Genomic DNA, 21,349 nt, shown 5'->3' with positions numbered 1-21,349 from the left:
GGGTTTTTTTTGATGCACCCTGTTGGCCCAAAGTTTTCTTCCTTCCATATATAATAGTAGAAGAACAGTATATACGTATATATGTATGTATGTGTGTGTGTGTGTAATTTTGAAAAGCGATAGCCCAAGCATCAGCATGGCTGCTACATTCCTTCTGACTTCCATCAAATGAAAATCATGAATGATTTTATGTCTTTTCTTAACATGACCACTTCCTTCCTTCTTCCCCATCCTCACCTTTTTTCTAAATGGGGTGGGATGGTGGTGGAATAAACCTGCTTGTTCGACCTTACTACTTAGCAATATGCTTTTTCAATACCATAGCAAATGAGAATTGTTATTTCTCAGTAGAAAAAGTTACTTTTATAAGCTTTTGATTTACAATTTTTTATAGAGAAGTGTTTTATTAGCTTTTGGATTCTGAGTTGTTCTATGTATCCCAATATGTAATAATATAGGTTCTGGCATTCCTTGAAAGAAATAAAAAAAAAGTTTCAGAGTTATATATCACAAGTAGATGTTTAATCAAGATATCTAAGTAAACTGGTGATGTTTTATTTTCTTCAGTTGCCCTCATACAGAATTTTGGAAATCTCATGACATATAGCTACTCGACATTTGACTTTGGAGGTTAAATACCCAACATTAATTTTAGAGGTTAATTTCTTTTGGTTTCCATATCTGCCTTTCAGACTAGAATTTAAGGCTGCTGTATTGGCAATTCTAGAGTTTCTCTCATGGCTCTTGTTTGGATTAGAAATGTTTTTTGTTAAACATGAATTTCCCTTTCCTATGTAACATATTTGCTAGATTTTGTCATGCTGTGAGGTGGTTTCCAGTGAGTTAATCTATTGAAAATGCTTTGTTATTCATGCCTGGCTCAGGATTAATAATTCTTCAAGAACTAGTATGAGTCTTGCAAAATTGCCAATTTAATACAAGGGCTTTCTTAACTGCAGAACTTGGGGAGTTTCCTCAAATTAACCTGGAGTTTTGTGCCTGTGGTTTCAGTAACCAACATCCATCAAATTAACCCAAAGTATTTGTAATTGTCACAGAAAAATACATGCAGCAAATGACTTTTTTTAAAAAAAAAACTTCAAAACCTCTCTTTTAGGGGGGTTATAGTAAACAAGGATTTTTTTTTTTTTAACCTCAGTGAACATGCTGATTTTTTTTTCTGTCACCAGGTGGTAGAAGTTGGCTGAAAAGCAGCTGTCTAAAAGTTCAGTACTGAATTCTGGGAGCAGGAGGCATTGGATGAAGTTCAAAATGTGTGCCTTGGGACAGTGAGAAATTGAAGAAACTGAAGTAACTAGTATTGGAAAACATGGGAGAAAGCTGGATGATGATCTTCAAATATATTTTAATTACTGGATTGAAAATGTGTGTGCTTTTTTTTTTTTTAGGCCACTTTTCCGTGGAAACTCTGATGTTGATCAGCTGGGAAAAATCTTTGAGTAAGTATTAGCTTCTTACATTTTCTGTAAAGATCATTTGCCCGATAATTGATTTTTTTTGTTTAATAAGTGTACAGTATTCACTCATTTTGTTACACAAGAGTCCAGATACTTCCTTCTAAGCTGTCTTACAGTATTCTAAGATGATTGGATCTGGAATAAGATACATGTAAATCTCACTGATAGCAGTGAAATATGGTTAGGCAGAAATAATTTCCATTCATTTCAATCGGAACTGCATACAATAGCCTGGATCCGACCCGCTGCATCCTTTAGTGGAGAAAATTAGATCTTCTCCTCTCAAGTTTTCTTCAACAAGATTTTGTATCAAGTCTGAGTATATGGAGGTCACCAAACTTTACTGTTTTGTTTAACTTTTTATAAGTTTTAGTTTTTAAAGTATATCTTCTGCCAGCCTTGCTGAAGTGTCGAATCCTACAAATATTAAAAGTTATGCATATTCTTAGGGATTCTTCATAATTTCAAAAATGTCTATGGATAATCTTATTGCTTATACTTTTTTCAGTTCCAAAATCAATCAATCGATCAATCGTCTAGTTATGATTCCATGCTGTATTGGGTAGTTGTTGACATTTATTTGTTCCATCTGGGCCAAATAGCTCCGTCTTTCCTAAGGGTTTCAGGAAGTGGAGGGGCAAGAAGGCTAAAATGCCACCCTTTTCTGGGTCTTAGGTGTTTTCCTATCAGAGAACTAGTGAATCCTACAGTCTGAGCATTTCTAATAGAAAGATAACCACTACTTTTGAACTGGCAGTATTAAGATAAAATCTAACAATACTCCAATATTCAGGCTCTGCTTGCCTTACATTGTCATCATAAGGACAATTGGTATCTTACCAAACTCTCTTTGGATAACGAAGTAAGTGGCATATAAATTTAATAACTAAAACAAAACACCTCGCCTGGTGAAGCTAAGTATTCCATTGTAAATTGGTTCATTTATATTGTGTTGTATCAAGAAACTCAAATATAAATCAATTCTACACTGCATTCAGATTTTCATCTGTATACCAATATACATTAAGCAATGCTGTGAATATGATAGTATATTCAATTAAGTATTGTGGTTTCTGGTCAAATAAATGATATGCATGCAGAGGTTCGCTTTTACATATGGATTCCATTGTCGGATTAGAGCAAGGTGGCATCTGGGAAGATGGCATAAAGCGAAAAGGAGTGAAGGAAAGAAAAATTCACCTTTATAGTCTTCCTAACTTTGCTTTTTGCTTTTTCATATTTGAATATATTAAATTTTCTATGTTTGCTAGACAAAAAGTATATTTATTTATTTGACATATTTATAATTAAACTGAGTAGCATATTGGATAAAACATGTCTATCTGCTGGGACTTCCGGTTTGCCATCACAGTGCTGACGGATGCATGGAGGTGAGCTCCGTCTTCAGTGTCCAGTTTTATCCCACTGTGAGGGACCCTGGAAAGGGTCAACAGTCACCCTGTAGGGGAAACGAGCAAGGAGATGACCCCCCTTAATCACGGAAGGGCGGAAGCTCTTCTGCTTGCTCTGGGGCAGCTCTCCAAACCGGCGGGGAAAAGAGCAGCCATAGCAATATGGCTCGTCATTAAGCTGCTGACAGCCAAAGTCAAAACTACAACCAAGCACCTTTAAAGCAACACGGATTAAACTAGCTGAGATCTGATCTTCTCTGTAAGACTTTAAATACTTTTCCTGCAAAAGCTGCCCAAAGTATTTCTCGCCCTGTGAGGAAAGAGGGAAGGGAATTCTTACCCCAGCCTCTAAGAACAGCAGCGATTGACTACCTAGGGCACAGGTCGGCAACCTGCAGCTCCGGAGCCGCATGCGGCTCTTTGAGCCTTCCCCTGTGGCTCCCAGCCTCCTCTGCCTTTGCAGAGAGAGACAGAGACAGAGAGAGGCAATTGCACTTCCCTGCTTCTCTCTCTCTGTGTGTGTGTGTGTGTTTTTTTTTGTGTGTGTGTGTGTGTTTTTTGTGTGTGTGTGTGTGTGTGTTGTGTGTGTGTGTGTGTGTGTGTGTAAAAGAGAGTGCACTCACAGTGTTCTCCGAGGAGCTGAAAAGCTTTCTGGGCGGAGCTCCTCCCTTTGCTGCGTTTGTGAAGGAAGCAGGAAGGGCAGGAGAGAGCTAGCTAGCCCAGCTAGGCTGACTCAGGAATTCTGGGAGTTGAAGTCCATGAGTCATAAAAGAGACGAGGTTGCCTACCCGGAGGTTGTTGGACAACAGCTTGAAGCTTGCCAGGTGAGCAGCAGATAGGAGGGGGGGAGAAAGAGAGAGCGAGAAAGAGAGAGAGAGGGAGAGAGAGAGAGTGGGGGAAGAGGAGTGGCAGACCAAGGGCAGATAGAGAGGGAGGGAGAGAGAGACCCTTTTGACATCTAAAATGAAGATAACACTGCATATATCCTTTTTTTTTACCTCTGTGTGTATGTAATTTTATTCTCTTAAAGCATTCTCTTGGTGATCATTGTTTTAATAGTATGGATATTCCCAAGAGTCATATTTTTACTTTTATTTTTAATGTGTATATGTGTGTGTGTGTGTGTGTGTGTGTGTATACACATATACACATACACATACACACACCTATAATAAAGGTAAAAAAGGATATATGCAGTGTTATCTTCATTTTAGATATCAAAAGGGTTTTGCGGCTCCCAGTGTTTTGTTTTTGGTGGGAAACGGGTCCAAGTGGCTCTTTGAGTGTTTTGGGTTGCCTACCCCTGACCTAGGGCCATGGTGGCGAACCTTATGCACGCATGCCACAGGTGGTATGCAGAGTCCTCTCTGTGGGCATGCATGCCGTCACCCCAGACCTAGGCTTTCAGTCCCATCCATAAGCAACCTGCATCAATACCCACGCAGGGTAAGGTTGCTGTGCCCACCTTGCCTCAAGCGTTTTTTTACTAACCTGCTTTTCAGTTTCTCCATTCTCAGCCTTTGCCATGTGTTTATGGGACTGTCAGTTAAAAAAAAAGTTCCATCAGACTTTCTAACTTGTCGCGAGATCTCAAGAAGTCTGATGGAACTTTTTTTTAGCCCATAGTCCCATAAACACATGGCGAACGCGGATAAGCGAACGGAGAAATGGAATGCAGCTGAAAGGCAGGTTAATAAAAAAAAAACACTTGGGGGAGGCGAGGGCATCTGGGTGGGAGTGGGTGCGCCACCCTGCATGGTGGCAAGAGGGTGGGGGTTGTGCCCTTCCCATGCTAGGCCAGCCCCTGCAGCCCCAGGGCAGCCGTGCTGGCTGGCGGTAGGCAGGCTGTTGTGGGGACCCACAGGCCAACCAAAGCAGCAGGTGGAGCGCCAGAGGCTCAGGGAGGGAGTGGCTGGTCGGGCCATTGGCAAGAGCAACACGTCTGAGCAGAAAGCGGCCTCAGAACAAGTGGAGCAGGTAAGGAAAGAAATCCTCGCTCCCCCCAGAAATTGCCTTTCTTTCCTTACCTGATTTCCAGCCCCATACTGTTTCTCCTTTGCCGCTCCGCAGCCGCGTGCAAGGAAACAACGTTTTTTGGAGGAAAAAAAGTCAATCAGTTCCAACTTCTGAATGCATAGGTGAGGGGGAAACCTGCCCCATTTGTTCCATGGCTGCTTTCGGCTGAGCTGCATTGCAGCAGCATTGGGCACAATACACAAGGTGGCAAACAGCCGTGTCACACTGAAACCTGCTGTTTGCTGCCTCCTGCCCAGTGCCGCTACTATGAGGCAACGGAACAAGCCAGGCAGGAGTAAGAAACTGGTATACTGGTTCCTTACCTCCACCCGGCTTGTTCCATGGCCTCATGGCAGCCACATTGGGTGCGACACGCGAAGTGTCAAACAGCCATGTTGCACCAAAATCGAGGAGCTAGCAGGCTGTGGCTGCTGATGGACACAGTTGGCCCCCATGTGCTCGCTGTGTGTGGGGGCCGATGGTGTCAGGCAGCAGCTGCCCTGGCCCCTGCCTCGCCTTGCCTGAGGCAATGGCACCCTTACCCTGCCTCATCTTGCCTCACCCCGCAGGACAAGCCTCCTGCCCACCATCCTACCCGCCAAAGACCCCCTGGATCACCCCCAACCCTCCCTGGCCCCCATAGGCGTCCCTCCCCATGAGCAACATTGAGGTGGCCATGCCCACCCTGACCACACCCACCCAGTCTGCAGTGACCACTGCAGCCATGCCTACCCAGTGGGCCATGCCCACCTGTCACCCGACAATACATAAGTGGGTTTTGGTTTGCAGTTTGGGCACTCAGTCTCTAAAAAGTTCGCCATCACTGACCTAGGGGAAAAGAGCAACTATAAGAACAATTCTAATTTAATTGGATGCATATACCTTTGAATTTTGGAAACTAAAAGTTTTCCTGTTCTTACTGGAGATACTGGCTTTTATTTAAAAAGAAAAGAAATAAACCTTGAAAAACTGTTATTAAAACTCGGGATTTAAAAAGTGTTAAATGGCATTGGTGACATCTTGTGGCAAAGGATGCTATTACAATTTGTTATTGACTAGAATAACAAGAAACCAGAAATTAGAAAAAACCCTCTCAACCTTGACATACCACCTGTGAGAAACATAGCTGTAAAGAAGGAACTGCAAGGCCGTTTATATGGCCTGTTTGAACTATGAAGATAAACTTTTACTGACTTTCAGATTTATATGTGGGAAATTGTTTTCCTATTTCTTTACATGAGAAGTCTTTGTTACTACATAAGATGATGGAATACTTTGGACTATAAATTCGTACCTGCCAAACAGTTTTCACTATAAGACTATCTGTCACACATCTAGCTACAAAAACTATTTTTAACATTTGATTTTAAAATCCTTAATTTAATACATTATCAAGAGAATATGGATGAAGATCAGGAAAAAATCCTTTCTATATTGAAATCAATACATGAAACCAATCTTTCAGCATGTAACAAAATAAGAGGCAACATAAAGGAACAAGATGCCAGCTTAAATATACAGACCCAGATTTTGACTACAACCAAAGATCCAACAATGCAGAAAGCAACAGGAGAAATTGAACAACTAAATATTAAGACAGAGGACCCAACAAATCCAGCCAACGGGGAAATTAGAAAAGAGAGTGACAACATTGAAAATGGAAAATATTTTTTTTCATAAATCAGAAGAAACTTGAGGAAAAGGAAGAAGAACAGACTGAATGAAAGATAAACTTATTAGGACAACTTTGGGGAACTGGAATAATGGGGAGGCGATCAAAGAAATATAATAAGGCTAATTCTTCCAAAAAAAGTTGTAATTAAATGGTTTTTCCTAACTCAAATAATACACACAATAATAAAGGGAGAACTGTTTGATGAATTAAAAGTACTGACATGGATGGTTAGTTGGCAAAGGAAAAAAGCCAGAGTAAGGCTGAAAAAAACTAGGGTTTTGATTTATTAGGGGGGATTTAATACTATTGATTAGAAGGTTGAAGATGGTTGAATATAGATAAGTTTTTTAAAAAATAAAGTAATATTATAACTGAATAGGTAAGATTTGTAATAAGATTAATAGATTTTTGGTTTAATATGATGAAAAAAAAAGAATTTTTAGAAAATAGAATAAGATTATATGGAAATAGATAAGATGTATATTTAGAATATTAGATTTTGTTATAAAAGGGGGGAAATGTACAAGTTGAGATAAGGGAAACTCTAGTTACCTGAAGCTTAGAAACTATAACATACCAAATGTTAAGTTGAATATTGAGGGGAAATTAAAGCTTGGGGGAAAAGGCTTTACAACAGGATATTAATGTATATAAGATTGAATGTAAACACAATTAAGATATGTATAAATTCAAAATTATTGATAAATGTAACAAAGATGGTTTTACTTAGTTGGTAACAATAAAAATTATATTAATTCAATATAAGTTAGTAGATATTAAGGGATAAAGAGAAGAAATATCTGATGTTGTAACTTGAGATTTGTGCTAAAGATTTATGTATGTCATGGAATCACTGATTACCCAGTCACCATGTTGCTTTTTAAATGTTTAACTTTAAAATTAGAAAATCAATAAAATATTATATAAAAAAACATGTCTGTCTGCCTATCTCCTCTTTATAGGCATCATTCCTTCTGAGTCAAGACTAGATTGATTCATTTGGGAAGCTTTTTTCTACTTTAAAAAAAAGCAGCAAAAAGGAAACACTTGTTTGGGCTAATGGCTAGAAAGGCACTAGCCTAGAAAGCAGGAGACCTTAGCCATGAAAGACTCCTTAGCCATGAAAGTTAGCTGGGTGATTTTGGGCCAGTCACTTTCTTTCAATCCAAATTACCTCACCAGATTGTTGTTGTTGGGGAAACAGGAAGAGGAAGGTTTCTTTGATATTTTTGTTGCCTTGCATTATTTATACAAATAGTAAAGGTGGTGTGTATGCATGTATGTGTACACACACACACACACACACACACACAGACACATTTCCTAGATAATTTTATTTTGAATTGAATATGTTCCATTGTTGGTTTTGGCTTCCACTTCCTGTATTTTACACCATTGTATGTGAATCATCAATGTGATTAAATTGTCATGCACCAAATAGTTTTTCCTGTGCAATGTTTTTTTTTTTAAAAGTCAGGCTCAAGTGGTTTGGTTTTCTAGAATCTGGTATCGTAGTTCATTTGTATCTAGCATCAGTGCATTTATTCTTATAATACAAGAAGCATGTAGTCTTGCTGATTTGATTTGTTTTTTGTTAATAAAATGACACATTATGATATTTCTGGTCAGTAAATGTCCAGGGCAAGAATGTTAGCAGGAATATACCTGCTTTGTGTGTTTATGTTCGATGCAACAACCTGCACAGGAAAGAATTTATTTAATAATCAGGAAAAGCAAATGCCAATTTGAGTATTTTTTATTATACAGATTTCTTGCAAGAAAAAAATGCAATATTTGTAGCTTTCTAAAGTTTATAGTGATTTTTCTTATGTACAAATGTTTCCGCTGTACCCCATAGTAATTCTTTTAATAAAAATGTTACATATATTTTAAGATGGATTTCATCACAATTTCTACATATTGGAATATGCTAATAAAGGGAATACTTATCGTACATGAAGCCATGTAAACAGTATATAATGCAGAAAAGAATGTACCTTCTTTTTTACAGTTGATATAATATAAAGTTTATCACCATTTTCATTATTTTTATCCAACTATTCTTGTTCAGGTCAGCATTTCCAGGTATATAGGTTGCAACTTCTTTCATGCCAGTGATTGGGAGTGATGAGACTTATAATTCAGTCCAATTGGAGAGTGCCCAATTGATATATAATTCAGATTCAAATTCATTTGTTTAATTTATTTTGGATGGTTTATAGCAGGGGTCCCCAACCTATGGGCCACAGCCCGGTAGTGGGCCATGGACTGCTGGCCACCGGACCGCAGGATAGGCTAGCCAGTTTGTGCATGTGCGCGCACACACCCCTACTTGTGTTAGTGTAGCTGCAGGGTGCAAAAATGGATCACCACAGGGTGCAAAAATGGAACACTGCCGCACTGCGGGGTGCAAAAGAGCTGCCGCTGCAGGGCATAAAAATGGGATGCCACTGCGTTGCAGGACACAAAAATGAGCCACTGCTGGACCACAAGGCACAAAAACAGGATGCTGCGTGGTGCAAAAATGGGCCAATGCCACGCCTCAAAGCACAGAACAGGGCACTGTGCACAAGAACGGGGCAGGGCTAGTGAGTATCACGCAAGTGCTAGCCCTGCCCTGTTTGTGTCGCACACATACTTGCAGCCCCATGCGTAAAATGCTTTCCCCCTCCTTTTTTTCCTGCCTGCTAACCAAGAAAGGTTAGTGAGCTCTGGTTTATAGAAGCAAAGTACTATATTCCAAGGCCGTCATGCAATAAAAATGAATGTTCTTGGATCTAAGGATATTCAGTGTATATAAATTATAAATGCACTGTGTAAAAATCTAATGGCAGTATCTCTGCTGTGCTATGTACTGTAGTAGTTTGAACTTAAGATCTAAAATTTTATAAGTGAAATTTTGTAAAGTATTCAATCTTTTATTTCATTGACATAAACAAATTTCTTACAGTAAAGCTAGCTATAAAAAGGAAAGTAGATGGCAATGCTAATTTATTTCCAGAGAGCTTTCTAGAGAAAGTATTGTGTGGTTCAAAGAAGCAGATCTCCTGCTTATCCTGCAGTCTTCTTTCAGTACTGACAACGATCAGTGAAGCTTCATGTGGCTCTTCGGTAGTCAAAATTGGCACATTGTCTGCCAAATGACAAACCTTCCACTGATAGTGTCTTCACAATACCATCAATACATTTCATAGCAAAAAAATTGTTAAAATCTGGGGGATGCTGCACCCTGGTGGCACAGGTTTTTAATTCCAAACCATCTGACATAACTATATTAATTGATACTATAAAGTCTATGTATTGCATTTAAAAATGAGAACTAAGTAGCTAACTTTTCCATCTGATAGATGCCATGTTTGTTTTTCATTTTTTCAGAACCTTTTATAAAGCTTTTGAGTTGTTCTTTAAATTCTCAGTTGCCACCTCAATCAAATTTTTAATTATATGAATGAGCACAAACATTTCAGTTTCTCTTTTTCCATTATTACTTTACCAATCCCAATTACTGTACATTGAATATTGTTTAATATTGATGGTGTTAACCACACTAATGTTTCTTTGCATTTATGAGAAACTACGGATACTCCTATTTCAAATCTTCAAACTGATTTTCTAATAAAAAGTTTAACATAAAGAATAATTTAACATTCCAGGGAAGCATATATAGATAATTTGGACATGAGACAAATATTTCTTCCTAAACTATTTAAAGGGCATCAGCCCAATTCCAAACCCATCTATGCTATGAGATCATCTTTGGGGAATTGACTAACTCAACATTAACATCAGAGTTAGGGAGACATTTAAGTTAAGATTCTCTTATTGGTAACTCTAGTTCCACAGAACTCATTTCCAAAATGTGTAATGCTGGCACCATTTGTGACACTTTTATGAATACTCTAAAGCATTGGTCCCCAAACTCTCCGGTTTCAGCAACCATCAGTGGGGGGAAGGGGATGGTTTTGCGTGCACATGCAAGTTGCGCAAATGGAGCTTCCCTCGTTCACCTGTCACTTGTGTCACCAGGTTGCCAACAGGCTGAGGAATGGTAACAGTCTACAGACAGGGAGTTAGGGACCCCCTGCTCTAAAACAGTCTATTTTGTTTGCTTTCTAATTGAGTTTTTATTATTGCAGTTGTCATTTAAAAAGAAAGGATTTAATGTAGGTGCTTTTACAATTTTATATTAAAACCTCTTAAATAAGTGAATGAAAATTCATAACTGAGAATCATCATCAGATACTGAAACAAACATTGTAAGAACTAATGTTTCACTTGGAATAAGTGCTTGTTTTTGTCTTCTGTGCAGAGTAATTGGTCTTCCTGAAGAAGAAGATTGGCCTATTGATGTTGCCCTCCCAAGGAATGCTTTTGCCTCTCAATCCCCACAGCCCATTGAACTTCTTGTAACAGATATTGATGAACTGGGCAAAGACTTGCTAATTGTAAGTATCTGTAATAGTAAATTTTTAGAAATAAGTAGCCTATCGTGGAACAAAAACGTCAACAATATATATAATTGTCTGCTACTGAGCTGAGAAAGAAGTCTTCTGTGTCAAATAAAGGCTAAAAGTGCTTGGGATATAGCAACAAATATCCTTAAATATAAATTTTGAGACCTCCTCTGAAATTTTTCTTCACCCTCAATAACAGTCCACTGTATTAGGGTTTGGAGAAGAAGGAGAATGTTAGCCAGAATAATTCCTATCAGTAACTGAATGTTCTCTCTTGGCATTCTTAAATAATTTGCATCATATTGACTATAACCAGGCTCCCAGTGTGCCATTTTGATGTCATATCTTGGGCTGCTACTGCATTGGTTTCTGTTAATATAAATGAAGGAATACTTTTTTGATGTCTGGTTTTCCTAAGAAATACTTTAAAAGCGGACATGTTCCATTTATTTATTTATTTATGAGACTTATATACCGCTTTAAGTGCAAGCACTCTCTAAGCGGTGTACACCAGTAAGCAATGTATATATTTATTTACATTGCCCCCAACAATCTGGGTCCTCATTTTACCTACCCCGGAAGGATGGAAGGCTGAGTCAACCTTGAGCCGGTGAGATTTGAACCGCTGACCTGCTGAACACAATCAGCTAAAGTGGCCTGCAGTACTGCACTCTAACTGCTGCGCCACCTCGGCTCTTATTATTAAATACTGTTAAATTATTTGAAATAATTTAACAGTATTTAGATACTTTATTAATGGCACCATGATTTTACCTCTGTAATTCATTCAACAAGTCTAGCAGCAAAATAATTTTCTTTTTCACAGATCAAATTATACATATTAACAAAAAAAATCTGAGATAGAATAATTGCAATACTTATGAGAAGTGAGATCATATCAATCAAATCAGAATTTATAGTAATTTAATAATCTGTGTAATAACTGTACTATATACAATAGTGCATGAAACTAAATGTTACTCATGCAGCACATATATATTAATCATCTAAGAAACTGGTGAGCAAATGAAATGTATCCCATAGAATTTTCATTGTAGAATATATATCTCTTTCTTGGTAGAATAATAATACTTAATACTTCAGAATTGATGTGGCATTGTTTGGGATTTTACTTAGTACATTTATTAATAGTGTTAATGATGAAGTATAGTCATCTTCAAGATGAATTTGACTCCTAGTGAGTCTGTAGTTTTCTTGATAATAGTATAGGTAGTCTTTGATTTGCAATCACAATTGGGATTGAAACTTTCATAGCTAAGTGATGATTGTTAAATAAATTGGTCCCAATTTTATGACTTTATTGCTCCAGTCATTAAGGGAATCTCATGATTGTTAAGTGAATCTGGCTTTCCCTACTGACTTTGTCGGAAGCCCCCTGGGAAGATCATAAATGACAATCATGTGAACCCAAGACATTTCAACTGTTGTAAATACATGCCAGTTGCCAAGCACCTGGATTTTGGTCACATGACCATAGAGATACTGTGATGGTTGCAAGTGTGAGGACTGATTGTCACTATTCTCAGCACATTGTAACATCAAACAGTTGTTAAATGAATGATTGAAAATTGAAAACTACTTGTATTCAAACAGGTTACTGTTGATTTTTCTCACTAATTTTCCATTCTAATCTAAAATTCTGTGGTTTTCTATTGGTCTCTCTTTCAAGTATTACCTGGACTTGATTCTGCATAGCTTTTTTCAATAACTCAAGATTAATTACATGCTGCTCCTCTTAAAAGCAGTGCTGATGACAACATAGACAAAAACTTGGACTATATCTTAAAAAGATCATTATCTAATAAATCCTTGCCTTTTCTTGCTAAGTTTTTTGGCCAGCAGTAGAAAAAGTGTGTTGCTGGATCAGTCAGAGTGTTGCCCGCTACTAATTATTTTCTCTATCTTATACAGAAATGTTTGGCATTCAATCCTATGAAGAGAATATCAGCTTATGATGCCTTAACCCATCCTTATTTTCATGACTTGGAGAAATGCAAAGAGAATACAGATTCTGATGTGTCCTCCAGTCAAAACTCCACAGAGATGAATTCACTGTAAGGCTTTATCAGGCTAATCTAAGGATGAACAAAGTAGTTTGATAAGATCACTGTTAAAGGTAAAAGGCATCATTGCATGTTTGAAAACTTTACTGAATACTTCACATAATTGTGTAGTTCTTCAAAATGATGCTCTGCCTCTCCAAGGAAAAGAACCTAGTTAGGCATGTTTTGACAATGAAGCAATGCAAGATACAAAAACTTTAAATGAGTTCCACTGTAGTTTGTTGTTTGTTAGTCTATCTGGAAATCTACAGAATGAGAGAAGCTGTTGATCAGTTTTGCTGCCTTTTTCTTCTAGTGTTGAATGGTGCCACCTTGGATTAGAAGAATTCAGTCTGTCTACCAAAATATGACTTGATTTCTGTTTCTGGGTGCTGAAGTTTGACTTGATGCTCCTCTGGGAGTTATGGTGTAGTTTGTTTTGCTGTTTATTTTCTTGATCATGAATTCAGAAATATTTTTGAAGTAATATTTAAAAGAGTGACATTTGAATCTCTACCCTAAAGTTAAGAGAAAAATGTAAAAGATACATCTGGCTATTATAATCCACCTTAATAAGAGATGGAAGATGATAACATTTTATTGTGTCTGTGACTTAATCTTCAAATATTAATAATATACATTTGGTAAAAGGAACAGATGGTTTTAAAGAAATTAATTTGCACGGATCATTCTAAATTTATGTCAGTCACTGCACAACATTTCATCTTTATCTGTTCTGGTGGTACACTTCTATGACTTTGGAAATTATGAATTTCAGTTTTATCATTTTCAGATTCAAGGATGAAATAAGAAAAAATTAAGTGTTCATATATACACCTAATTTTGCTTACCCACATATGTACAATGTGTACATAAACTAAAATGGCAACCTGAAAATATCTTCTCCAAAATAAGCCCTGTCAGATTTAGTGAGCTGTGTATAGAATTGAATCTGTAATAAGTTATAAACTATTCCCACTTATTTGAGACTAAACCCCCATTGAATCCCATTCTGCAGAGTACATACACACAAACATAAAAAAAATCTGCAGTCCTGTGCGTTTTTCTCTTGAGAGTAAATTATTCTGAACAAAATGTGCTATATTCAACTGCAGATATATAAAAAGCTGGTCTTTTGAAATCTCTGGAACAATAAAGTATGAGTAAAATCCACAGGGATAATAATGAAAGTACTGTATGGCAGTGTAAATATGAATCTAATTTACTGAAACTCACTTCTACTTAAACATGCATTGGATTATGCAATGAGAAAATAGGTGCTCATAGCTGACATTCAAGCCTGTATGTCATGATTGCAATTAACTTAGGCACCTTCACATTTGCTTCAAGTTTGCTTCCAGTCTGACAGTTTATATAATTCAATAGATTTTATTTTTCTATATGAAAATATTAGAAAACCGTACTTGTTGACATTGCTCTGCCCTACTTTGCCTTTCACATTTGCTTTATCAAAAAGCCAACTTCATGAATAAGTCACATGGATATGTTAGCACAAATATTTTAAATCTTGCATTATATGTCTGTATGTTTTAGAGTTTTTGTAAAAAAAATAGAATTTTAAAAAGAAAATTTATTTTTGTAGCATGGTTTGATGAAATATTCTTAATCCACTTCTCTTTTGGTTGTCTTAGTGTGACTCTAATATAGCTCCAGTGCCAATATATTAATGGTTGCAACAAATCAGAAGATACAGGTGCTATTGGAACTAATCAATGGATTATACTCTTATCTATTATAATTGTTGCTCTGCTATCTAATTCTTTTCTGTTTATTGAGTTGTATCAATCATTTGTTTATACTTTGAATGTTAATTCCTGGAATAAGTCCCCAATATTTTCCTGTATAATACTCATTCATTTGTCCCTTATATAAGGGATGAAAAAGTGCATGTATCTAAAAATTCAGGATTGCATTTGATTTGTTTTCCTAGGTGGTATATTCTCAATACTTTGTTCTCAGTGGGACACAGGAAGGTTCATGTGAATATCCCTTTGTTATTGGTTTTACCAGTCTAATGCCCTTTGGTTGTGTTGAGCCTACAATTGTCTAAATTACTAAACAAAATGCCCTGCTATGGAGGTTTCTCACAATTTGCATACCTATTTCAAATCATTTTCTAGAAATAGAAATTCTGCTATGCTGACATTTTGCATTTATCTTGAACTTCTGTAGAGTAACCCCATGATCATTGGTTTTAAGTTACAACTATTGTAATCCTGAATGAATTTAAAAGAATTTAGTGTTTTATGGGAATATCAATGAGATTATTTCAGACTAAGCAACAGTATGGTATGTCATACTTCACAAATATGAGCAGTTCAAATAGCCTATTATATTTCCAATTTTTACATTGTGGAGATGCATTGAAGCTGACCAAAAGAAATACTGAAGAACAACTTGTTAAAAGGCAGAACATATGCTTTGCATGTTGAAAATCCAATATTATATTTCTGATAGATAGTTATAAACAGTGGTGGGATTCAGCCAGTTCGCACTGGTTTGGTAGAACCGGTAGCTAATTTTTTGTTGACTTTGGCAAACCAGCTGATGGCCTAGCCCTTTTTCACAAGGCTCAGAATGGACCACCAGAAGTATGTGGACGCCACTTCCAGAAGTCTGTTCTGAGCCTGGGAGGCTTCCCCCAGGCCTCCAAGGCTCAGAACAGACTTCTGGAAGTAGCATCCACGCATTTGGTGGCCATTCTGGGCCTGGGAGGTCTCCCCAGCTGAGAATGGACTTCTGGAAGTGGCATCTACACAAAGAACCAGTTCTTTGGGTATTTGAATCCCATCACTGGTTAGAAAGGACAAACCTTGAACTTTGAATAGTTGATTTAACTTTAACACAAATAGTATAGACTAGATAAATTAATAGTTGAATATGGTTAAATATAGTATCCTCTGTTCTTCTTTAGATATGTTTCTACCCTCCTTGATGAATCCTAGTTACTGCATCTATATCATACAGATCTAAGCTGAACATCTAATTGCTTCTCTTAGTTTCAAGATACTATCTTTAAAAATATGCAAATGTTTGTTCTGCTATTCTTGCTCCAACTATGTGCAATAGAAATTTTTCAACTTTATGTATATCTGTTCGTTTAGGTTTGGCATAGACTTAGCTCAGGGAATACCTGCAGAAGAATCTGTCCTGCCTCCAGTTCAGTTCCTTGGCTCTGATCCAAAGGACTTGCCTTAAAACTCAGAGGGGCTTGCAGTTTCCAGCAGAATTTTTCACTTTTTCATTTCTGACCACAATTCCTTAGGCTGTGACAGAAGACCCTCTGAGAAGTTTTGAGGTAGAAGTGACTCAAAACCTTGCTGCACATTTGGAGTCCACAATTTATAGCTCTTTGGATTGGTCTAAAGAGCAATAGATCGGATGCTGAGAAAAAAATCTTCTGGCAAAATCTTCTTGCAGCATGATAGGAGTGTTTTGTGTATTGTGTGTGTATTGCAGCCTACACCAGCTACACTGTTCACCAGCACACCATAAAATGTTTGTCTTGTTTATGAGAATTGTTTCAGTTAGCTAGTCTCATTTCTAACAGGAATGTGGGGACATTGAATATACCACTGTATTTAACATTATTCTGCTTTCTTGATTTGGCCTGAATGTATGCTTACATAGCCAAAATAATGCAATTCAAAGTTTCCAGTCTAAGATAACATGTAATGGGTTCTAGCATTTTCGATTCTATTGCAAGATATTACATTGAAGTTTATCTTTAGTACCTTTTATTATAGCCTCTTGGATAGCGATATATTTCAAGCTGGTTCTGCTTGCTGTCAGCCATTTTCACATGACTATTCCTATTCCTAAAAGTTATCTACTCATGTATATATTTTGTTACTTGTTTATATAAAATACGCATACATTATTCACATGTTACATTGTACAGATTTCTTGGCTGCTAGAAATTACAATTACTTTAAAATGTAGGATAATCCAGAAAGATACAATCTCAGGTATCTTTGCAATTAACAGTATCTATTTTATAGCTTATATATTTTATCATATTACATATAAATTCATCCAGTAATATAATCCAATACACAACATATTGAGTTTGAAAAAGTTAAGCAAATTTACAGTGTTTTTAAAAAGCTTTTAGCTAGTGCTCTTTTAATGAGATTTGCTAGCATTTCTAAAATTTCTAGTTTAGAAATTTTCTACCTTACATGATGTCAGGATAGATTAACCACACATATTTAATTAAATCATCATAAACTATCTTTTATTCATTATATTTCACTTAATTAACATATAGATATAATTTTAGTTGCAGAACACATGGAAATAACAAACTAAATGAAGTGAGTAAGAGTCAGGATTTCAGAAAACAGTGGATGTTGGTCTGCAGAAATTTCAACTATACTGAAGGAGACTTCAGCATACTCTTAAATTTAAGCATCCGTCTGATTAATTAGGAACAGGAAATAGCATGTAGATGAGAGAACTGTAGGTAGGTAAGAGAATGGAAATATGCTATCACCCTTCTTTTTCCAGTATAGAAACCAAGCAGGAAAAGCAGTAGCTGCTGGAAGTCACTCAAAGCTTAAATCTCCTCTGTCAGCTCACCAAAAGCTAATAAACTTTTTTTTTTTTTTTTTTTTTTTGCAGATTAGTAATCTCTAGAGCCTTATTTAGAAGACTGGTTTGAAAGATAAATACTGACTTTCATCCAGCAATTTGTTTCCTTCTGTGGATATTCAGCATTTTGTGTTCATAATATTGCTAATTATATTGTCAAAAATTAGTATAGCCAGCCAGTTGTATATTTAGCAAAGAAAAGCTTTTGATAGTTTCAATGTACGTTCTGAAAGGATCTTGCAGGGATAAGATTATTTTATTGCTTTTTCAAATGTGCAGCCTGTTTGCTTATCTAGTTGCTAAATTCTAGTGGAATTTTAGTATATAAAAATTAGAATTGCAAATTTCTAGGCCATGCTCAGAGGTCTGGTGCCTGCTTCCATTTTGATGAACATATTTAAGTCATTCCAGTAGCTGGCAAAAAGCAGAGTTAATAAAACAGGTATTTTGCCTTCAGTCAACATAATTTGGACTTTTGTTCAAAACTGGTCATTCACTGTTTATGCTGCTGCATTCATATAAATATTTCAGTCCTCCCGTTGCCAAGTGGACATTTCATCTATTGAAATCAATGGCCCTTTCAAGTACTAGGTTCAAGACTGGAATGTTTGATAATGTACATACTCATATATATTCCCCTTTATATTTTTTTCATTATGTACTGTGCAGAAAATTCATGAAGAACTTGCAGTGAATTACCTAATTACTTGTGCAGGGTTTCTTTTCCTTTTACATATAAGGAGCATGTTTTCAGTTAAAAGCCTATAGAAAAATGAAAGTACTACTGAAATCACAATTAGACTAAAATTGTAGTGGAGTTTTGGGAGATTCAAGATAGAATGATCTGAATCAGAAAAAAGCAATACTAGAGATTGGTAGCAGAACAAACAGGTTTGATGAAATAGCAGGGCTCAAACCTAAAAATCTTGAAGAAATATAGGCAAATGAAGCTAACTGGGAGTCAGGAAGAACATAAGAGAAACAGCAAATTATGCAAAGCCATAGAAAATAAAATGAACATTTAGTTTCACTTCAGAAATGTAAACCTGAGTAGAAGCAGGTACCAATATTGAAAAACTAGTAGTTAGCAACAGGGCATGATGTTTGAACATTATGATTATGCTATCTTCTCCTTTTCTGTCTAAATTGTCTCACGCCATTTAAAGTTGACTTCCCAAGCCTAAATAAAGCCCTTTCTCTCAGACCCTCATCCTAATGACAAATCCTCTGGCTGCTGATGCCATGCACCATATATTCTTAACCCCAGTTTAGGTGGGTTTAGCTTGACAATTTCCTATCTGACATCTATTTTTGAAGGGTATGCATCGTGCATCACAAACTTTGAATTTTAGGATCTATTGCTTCTCCTATCCATTGCTAATGTTTTCAAAATCCAGTTTTTCCAGTTACATGCGTGTCTGTGGAGAGATCAATGAGGGAGAAATGACAATTTGTGTTATGTCATCAAAGAATGAATATTAGAGTGAGTTATGATGAAAGCACACAATTATATCATTCCTATAATAGTGCGTGTACAATATTGATCTCATTATGGCTTATTATGGTGCCTATGTCTGGTTTGTGAATATCAGAAATCAGCACTCTCTTTTTCCAAAATATACTGTATGCATTTTCTTTTCCAAACTGCTTACAGTGAATATCCTCATGTTATGCTAAACCATAAAATGATTTGTTGGGTTATGTTATAGCATATTATATGAGCGTCAATTTTTTTTTGTAAATAATAGTTTATGGTTTAGCAACTTGTGTGAGCTAATTCAAGTAATATGTGAACCTTATTTGTGTATTCTGATGTAATATATCAGTGGAGTAGGTCACCTAAAACAGCTTATTATATTTTTACAATTATTTCTTTTTGGGTACCTACAGTCCAGAGAGACTTCTACTAAAGCTTTCAAATTGTGTGCATCTGCTGTATAGCCTCACCATATGAGCAAAAAAGTTGTTTCTGAGGCTGAGTTTGCCCTCCTAAGAATATGATCATTCATTGATTAAATACTTCACTCAGTAAGATTCCATAGGTTCAACATTATAACTTGAAATTCATTTTTTGGAGATGCCAAAAAATGTCTATATATTCTGTCGTATCAAAATATGTTTTAGTCAATACACATGCCATTATTTTATTTTGTTACATATTCATATTTCATGTCCTTAATATTTTGAAAATGCAAATTTACATAATTAGCAGTTTTCTGTCTGAAGTTAAATTATATTTACTTTGATTTGAACTACAGTCCTAAAGAAAGTTGTCAGTTTTAGAGTAATCAATGGGAATTTTATAAACTGGCTTGATCATTAGGTTGCTGAGCCTGGGTGGAACTCTGCATTCATAGGCCTCTTGTTTCTCTTTTCTGAGCAGCAAGGCATTAATGTTCACCCAGTGAGAAGTCCGTGCTGCCTTCCTCAGGCAAGACAGTGAGAAAATTCTGCACATAATTCCAGGCCATGGGTGCTTCAGAGGTTATATATAGATGCTGTTTCCTCACTTGAGGAAGTGACAGCAGCATTATTCTTGAGAAATCATATTCCAGTGAATTGCAACTGCAATTATGAATAAAGAACAACTCTAGATATACCAGGTTTTCTGCACTCCCATGAGAACAGGGTGATTCCAAAACTGATGGAATGTGCTAGTATTTAACACAGTTGGCTGATTCACTTAATGGTGTCAATCAGTGGTGGGATTCAGCCAGTTCGCATCACTTTGGCAGAACTGGTAGCTAATTTTTTGTTGCCCAGGCCCAGAATGGACTCCCAGAAGCAGCATCCACACAGAGAACCGGTTGTTCACATATTTGAATCCCACCACTAATGTAAATGTTGATAGAATTCTCTTAATGATGCCATTTCTCTAGTTCAGCTGGTTTGAGCTTTCAAGGCCTAGAATTAGACCTCCAGCTTTTTTTTTCCTGAGTATTTTCAATCAGCTGACTTTTCTACAGTATCATTACAATGCAGTTTATTAGATGGTTACAGATTGAGAATTGTGTCCTTAAATAGAATTTCTCTTGAAATCCTTTCATCTAAACCAGTGAGATTTACTGGGGAGTAAATGTGTTTACAGTTACAAGAAAAAAATTTGCAGTCTCAGGTTCTTGCTTGGTAAGTGGCTGATTTAATAAAGACACATGCAACAGCATTCAAACCCAATTAACAGGGTCAACATTTATTTCCACCTTATTGTATATCTGCAGTGTAAATGATTGCTTTTTAAAATGATGTATGTTACAAGTTACTGAAATGGATCTCTCAGCTACTTGGAGCTGGGATAAAATGTAGTATGTAGTCTTAAAATTGCAAGTGCAGGAGACCTTACATTATTATTTTCATTTTTTCAAAAATGTTCATTATAGATTGTGAGCTGCTAATCTAATTAGACTAAAAGATAGACAGGATCTTAAATACATGACCTGAACGAGCTGCATAATATAATATTTGCATTTTGCTACTTAAAGACAAAGCTTGTTAGATATACAGTAGTATCTTTTAGATCTTGTTTTTGAAAAGAACATAGATGAACTTGAAAAGTTTAAATAGAGTAAAATTTACAGAGCAGTACAATATAAAAGGTGCTGTGGGAAATTAGTTAGATTTAATTAGCTTCATTTTTTTA

General features: G+C 36.4%; 1 protein-coding gene across 7 annotated transcripts in view; it reads left to right on the top strand.

The window, feature by feature from the left end:
- The window catches only part of CDK6 (cyclin dependent kinase 6), a 124,164-nt gene extending 106,454 nt beyond the window's left edge, over positions 1-17,710 (top strand). For 6 of the 7 annotated variants that reach the window (XM_039324078.1, XM_039324073.1, XM_039324076.1 and 3 more), the window contains 3 exons: positions 1,410-1,460; positions 10,891-11,026; positions 12,968-17,710. In XM_039324078.1, coding sequence (XP_039180012.1) covers positions 1,410-1,460; positions 10,891-11,026; positions 12,968-13,114 — 334 coding nt within the window. In that variant the 3' untranslated portion in view covers positions 13,115-17,710. The remainder of the gene's footprint in view (positions 1-1,409; positions 1,461-10,890; positions 11,027-12,967) is intronic. The other variant, XR_005554391.1, reaches the window with a different exon arrangement.
- The last annotated feature ends 3,639 nt before the right edge of the window (positions 17,711-21,349 follow it).

Source organism: Crotalus tigris, unplaced genomic scaffold (assembly GCF_016545835.1).
Source record: "Crotalus tigris isolate CLP2741 ecotype Arizona unplaced genomic scaffold, ASM1654583v1 scf7180000024292.1016931, whole genome shotgun sequence".
Classification (NCBI taxonomy): Eukaryota; Metazoa; Chordata; class Lepidosauria; order Squamata; family Viperidae; genus Crotalus; species Crotalus tigris.
The sequence above is the reverse complement of the archived record's forward strand: the minus strand, read 5'-3'. Positions and strand labels throughout refer to the sequence as shown.